The sequence below is a fragment of the Cebus imitator genome, unplaced genomic scaffold, assembly GCF_001604975.1.
Source record: "Cebus imitator isolate Cc_AM_T3 unplaced genomic scaffold, Cebus_imitator-1.0 Scaffold482, whole genome shotgun sequence".
Lineage (NCBI taxonomy): Eukaryota > Metazoa > Chordata > Mammalia > Primates > Cebidae > Cebus > Cebus imitator.
The window spans coordinates 204,013-210,103 of NW_016107797.1; the positions used below are offsets into that span (position 1 = coordinate 204,013).

Below are 6,091 nucleotides of genomic sequence, written 5' to 3' on the forward strand. Positions count from 1 at the left end.
TCTCAGGATTTTAGTGGCCAGTCTTAGATCAAAATTTCAGCAGGGCCATACTCCCTCTGGAGGCACTTGTAGAGAATTCTTCCTTACTTCTTTCAGCTTCTTGGTTTCCGGCTGCATTGCTCCAGTCTCTTGCCTCTGTCTTCACATTGCCTTCTCCTCTGCCCCAAAGTCTCAGAGAAACCATGGCCCTGTTGATACTTTGATGTCAGACTTCTAGCCTCCAGAATTGTGAGACAAGTTTCTGTTGTTTTAATCCACCCAGTTTTCTGAAATTTTGTAAAGCAAGTCAGGCAAATTAATACAGGCAGGTAACTGAACCAGGTGCAGATGAAACTAGAACTTTAAAGAACACATTTACCCAATAGAGACCGTCTCAGTGCATGCAATAGAAAACTCAAATAACAACTTCTTTTAGATAAATATATACATATCAAAGCTTTATCACATAAGAGGTCCAGGGCTGTTATGGTGGCTGCAGTTTTTCATTAAGTACTCAGGGTCATTGTAGCTATTTTTACATCCTCCATAGGGTGTGGTCCTTATCCGCTTGATTATAAGATCGCTGCCAAGTTTAAATGACACACTGCATTTTAGACTGCTGAAAATAGAAAAGAGCAGGGACAAAATAGGAGTGCCACCTGGACTTACTACCATTGTAGAACATTCCTGAAAGCACCATGTAAATATTTCTGATTATATCTCGTCACCCTCCAGCTTACCTGTCTAGAGAAGGCATAATAGGGATTGTAGTTCTGGGGATGATCACTATGCCACTAAATAAAATCAAATTCTATTGCTGGAAAAAAAGTAGAATGGGTGAAAATTGACGTTGGGTAGCCTCTGCATACTATAATAAGGGTTTGGAATTTTAACAATAGAAACAATCTCTGATGATTTTGAACAGAGGATGCCAAATACCGACCTATATTTTCAATGGTTGACTCTGCATTGATGAATGCAGACCACTAAAGAACAAGGATACATACAAGACCAGTTCAAACATGAGGCCCAGAGATGCTGGCAGCTTAGCCTAAGATGCCTACAGTCTAGGTGAGGAAAAAATGGTGAAAATAGATATGATTCAAAGCATATCTTTGTGTTAAAGTTGACAAGATTTGAATGAGGTACTTGCTAAAATGGGGATTTATAGATGACTGCAGGATATTTTGTCTGATAGCCTGGAAAACTGGAATTGCTAAGCACTTACTGAGATAGGCAGATATTGTGGAAGAAACAAGCCTGATGGTAGAAGTCAAGAGGTCTATTTTGTAATGTTATTTGAGATGCTAGTTACAATTCTAAACATAGATTTTCAATATAAAGAAGAATTTATGAGTCTGAAATTTACAAGTATATCATGATTGGAAATCTATGTTTAAGAATCATTATGTAATGGATTTTTTTGCTTATTTATGTTGTAAAAATGTCAATATGATAAAACATTGATTTGCAAAAGTACAAATATAAAAGTTTAAGTTACTCATAGTATTATCATTAGTATTTTAATCATAATTTTCCAGAATCTCTATATATGTGTTAAGGCAGGCAAATAAAGTAAATTATTATATAGTACACATGAAGAAACTTGTTTTTTGTAATTATTTAACTTACAATTGTCATATAATAATAATTTTAAAAGGATACATTATGCAGCATAGTGCTGAAGACTCTTTAAAAACCAGATTAGAAAAAAACTTTGTTATATGAAAACATCACCTATTAAAAAGTGCTTAAGCTTGATATTGTAAAATGTAGATCATATTGTATTTCTGAAGGCAGTTATTTAATTAGAAAATAGATCAGGATGATTTTCTTTACCTTACTTTAGGGCTCCTGCTCTCTATTTCTTCCCACTTCGAATTGTATTTGAGGGTTGGTCTTTGTTTACTTGGTTATGTTTCTATTCTTGGCGTTTTCTTATGTTGTCCTGTCCAAGGTACATTTTCAAGCAGTTAAGGTCTTCACAATTTATTGTAGGAGCTAAAACATTTCCTTCTGCCATTTTGGATTTTCTTCTTAGCAGGAGGGTTAGAGGTTGTGATTTATTTGCAGCTGGTGGAAGTTGTTCCTCAGTAGGAGCAAATGCTCACAGCAGCCTTAAAACTTGAAAAGATTATTGTCTGTACTCAGAAATGCTTTTTCATATAAAAACGAGGCTTCTGAATGCTACAGATAGCTGCAGGGATTTAAGCTGTAGTTGAAATAATCCAAATATAGTAGCTACAAACTATGAAGGTGTTCTAGAGGAAACATGATTAGGAGTCCTTCATGAACATTCTTCTTTGTTTCCTATGAAAGAAAGGCTTATAATAATAATCAGTCCAAAATGCAAAGATGCATCAATGTGGTGATGTAAACTGCACCATGTATAAAAAACACTTAATTATTTGTATGCATGAATAGTTTTATTTTACTTAAACAAAATTTTAAAATGAGTTATTTTTACTAAGTTTAATATAAAATTCAACTAAACCTCAGAAATTCTATACAAGTGAGCAAGTATGGACGTTTGGTTTGTCCATAATGAAATATATTTCTTTTGTTAAAATAATACAAGCATAATTTTCAGACTGATAATTTGAAAATATGTGTCTCCACTGATTGAACACATTGATATCATGCAATTAAAATGTAAAATAAATTAGGTGATCAATTTACTTGCCGGTTCTACATGCATTTGAACAAGTTACTTGATCCCATTTGGTTTCCTATTTATAACGTGACAGATATTATCAATAATAATTATAGATATTTAGTGAGAATTCTATAGAAGTCCTCAAAATAAATTTACATTTACTTTTCAGGTGTTCCAGTAGGGCCATTTAACAGAGATGCTGTTGGTTCTGTATGATGAGTCACATTTTATTTTTGGATCATTGTGAGTTTCAAATGTGTCATTTGAAAGCCTTCTTGAATGTTTTTATGGTTTAAAAATAGAAGCAGTGATAACTGTCATAGAAATGGATGCTGTTTATTATTATCAACATTGTTAATAAACATTCATGTTGCTTATGTAGAAAGAATTATAAAGCATAACAAAGTTAGCAAAGTCAATGACCAATTAGAAAAATGACTGGGCACCTGGGAAATACTAATAGGAAAACTAGCACATAAACATTGCAACTAGCAGTAGATCTGAAATTGTATTTCTAGATAACTTTAGGCCTGTGGATTGGCCCCTTCGGCTGCCGTCTGCCGGTAGTTACTATGGAAACTCAGTGGCCATCGCTATGTCTCTGCAAAAGACCCCTCCGACCCGGGTGTTCGTGGAACTGGTTCCCTGGGCTGATCGAGGCCGGGAGAACAATCTGATCTCAGGCGGAGTGACGCAACCGGGCCTCCACCACCCCGTCTCCTCAACACAAGCCCAAACTGCGACCCGCGAGGTGCACGTAAGCGGCACCTCAGAAGTGTCTGCGGGCCCCGATCGGGCTCAGGTGGCGGTGCGAGTGAGCAGCACCAAGGAGGTGGCGGCCGAGGCCAAAAAGAGCGTTTGTCGCCGTCTAGATTACATCACACAGAGCCTCCAGCAGCAGGGCGTGCAGGCAGAAAATATAACTGTGACAAAGGATTTTAGGAGAGTGGAAAATGCTTATCACATGGAAGGAGAGGTCTGCATTACATTTACTGAATTTGGAAAAATGCAAAATATATGTAACTTTCTTGTTGAAAAGCTAGATAGCTCTGTTGTCATCAGCCCACCCCAGTTCTATCATACTCCAGGTTCTGTTGAGAATCTTCGACGGCAAGCCTGTCTTGTTGCTGTTGAGAATGCGTGGCGCAAAGCTCAAGAAGTCTGTAACCTTGTTGGCCAAACCTTAGGAAAACCTTTACTAATCAAAGAAGAAGAAACAAAAGAATGGGAAGGCCAAATAGATGATCACCAGTCATCCAGACTCTCAAGTTCATTAACTGTACAGCAAAAAATCAAAAGTGCAACAATACATGCTGCTTCAAAAGTATTTTTAACTTTTGAGGTAAAGGGGAAGGAGAAGAAAAAAAAGCACCTTTGAAATTCCAACCAAATTATATTGTACTTGTATCTTTTTACCTATTTTTATACTTTTTATAATGTTTGCTTTTGTCCTGAATATATATATATATATATATATATATATATATATATATTGTATATTAGATAAGCTATTTCTCTCCAAAATCTACAAGCCTTTGAATATAGTCCCACAAAATTCTTATGTTCACTCTCTATTTTTAAAAGACTACTCTGAAAAACACTCTTGGGAAATAAATGTATTATGTACATACTTAAAAAAAAAAAAAAAAAAAAAAAAAAACTTTAGGCCTGTGAAATAAATGATTTATTTGATATATGAATAAATATGACTAACTTTATATTTTTTATTTTTTACTTGAATTTCAGTGACAGACTATTATCATGATGGATTTAAATCAATGGAAGAGAAAAACAACAAAATTTGCAATGAGAAAAGGAACTCAAAACCCAAATCAAAGTCATTTATAATTGGCAAGTGCAAATCAAATGATCATTTTAAGGATCATTCATCAAACAAGAAGCAACCATTTTCTTCCCAGTAGATCACTTTAGTATAAACAGGGCTTAGAGCTTATACTTTAATTACCTGTGTAGCTCTTAGCTTTCTCAATCTAGTTTCTTTTTAAATATTAAAACACCACTATTTTTATCTATATCTTAAAGTCTAGATTTGAAAAACATCACTCCAGTTACATTTTTTCTTAGATTTTAATTCTGTATCATGTAAATACTCAAAGTATCTAAGCAGACTCTTTTTTTGTTTTTTTAACAAGGTTTCACTCAGTCACATAGGCTGGAGTACTGCAGTGGTGTGAACACAGCTCATTGTAGCCTGGACATCCCAGTGCTCAGGTGATCCTCTCGCCTCAGTCTCCTGAGTAGCTGGGGCCACAGATGCATGCCATTACATGCAGTTAATTTTTACACTTTGTGTAGAGAAAGGGTTTGGCCATGTTGCTCAGGCTGGTCTCAAATTCCTGGGTTTGAGCGATCTGCCTGCCTCTGACAGGGACAGAAGGCAGGGAAATTCTGTGCAGAATTTCTGAAACCACGGCCCAAAGTTAGAACATACATTCTTTTGAAGATTGCCTTTCCCAAAACCACTGATGGCCCATCCACCCCAATCCTGTGCACATAAAAACCCTGAGTTCCATCAGAGGAAGAGAGAGGAGAAGCCGCTGAATGTTGGAGACTGTGGTGGAAGAGAAGTGGCTTTATTTCTGAGGGGCAACCTGATGGCAAAGCTTCAGAGAGAAGTCTGGCCAGGGATGTCTTGACTCCAGGGGAAGATTACCTTCCTGCTGCATTCCCTTTTCAGCTCCCCTTCCTGCTGAGAGCCACTCTCATCAGCAATAAAATCCCTTGAATTTGCCATCCTTCAAATTTGTTTGTGTGATGTCATTCCTCCTGAATGCCAGACAAGAACTCAGGTGCAGGTGCAAAGACGGTCACATTGACCCTCCACTGAGCTGTCAACACTTAAGACATTGGCAGTTGGCAAAGCTAAAAGAGGAGTGACTGTAACACTCCTTCTGGGGCTTCAAGTGTCACGGGCACTCCGTTAGATGCTGCCATGGGGCTAGTATGGAGTTTGTCCCTGCTGGAGCCAAAAAGCATTCACTTCAGCGTCTGCACCCCTCATCTTCTCCTGTAAGGGGTTGAGCACAGTGGGTTTGAATGAGTGGAGTTCTCTTTCTGGTGCCAAAGTAGCTGGCTTATTCTAGCACTCACATTCCAGTTCTCACTCACAAAGGGATCAGGGAAATGTCCTGCTTCACCTCGGGCTCCCAAAGTACTGGGATTATAGGCATGATCCACCATGCCCAGCTTGACTCACCATTCCGTTAAAACACCAAGTTACAACAACAACTTCTCAATTTCTATCATGAATACATTTTAAATAGTTCCAATGTGTCAGTGAATAATATGGGACAACATTAGGGCAGTATATTGGTATGGGCAGAATTGATCCCCACCCTCCAAATGCGTATGTCGAAGTCCTAATCTCCAGTACCTCAAAAAGTGACTGGATTTAGAGATAGTACTTTTAAACAGATAATTAAGGTAAAATTGAAG

General features: G+C 37.3%; 1 protein-coding gene across 1 annotated transcript; it reads left to right on the forward strand.

The window, feature by feature from the left end:
* The first annotated feature begins 3,181 nt into the window (after nt 1–3,181).
* Nucleotides 3,182–4,021, forward strand: LOC108292220 (interleukin-1 receptor-associated kinase 1-binding protein 1). The gene has a single exon (XM_017512959.2). It carries the CDS (start codon nt 3,231–3,233, stop codon nt 4,011–4,013), a length of 783 nt encoding a protein of 260 aa, XP_017368448.1. The 5' UTR covers nt 3,182–3,230; the 3' UTR covers nt 4,014–4,021.
* The last annotated feature ends 2,070 nt before the right edge of the window (nt 4,022–6,091 follow it).

Bases quoted from the DNA above. Each gene is read 5' to 3' on its own strand.
- LOC108292220 (XM_017512959.2), top strand. From the start codon at position 3,231: ATGTCTCTGCAAAAGACCCCTCCGACCCGGGTGTTCGTGGAACTGGTT.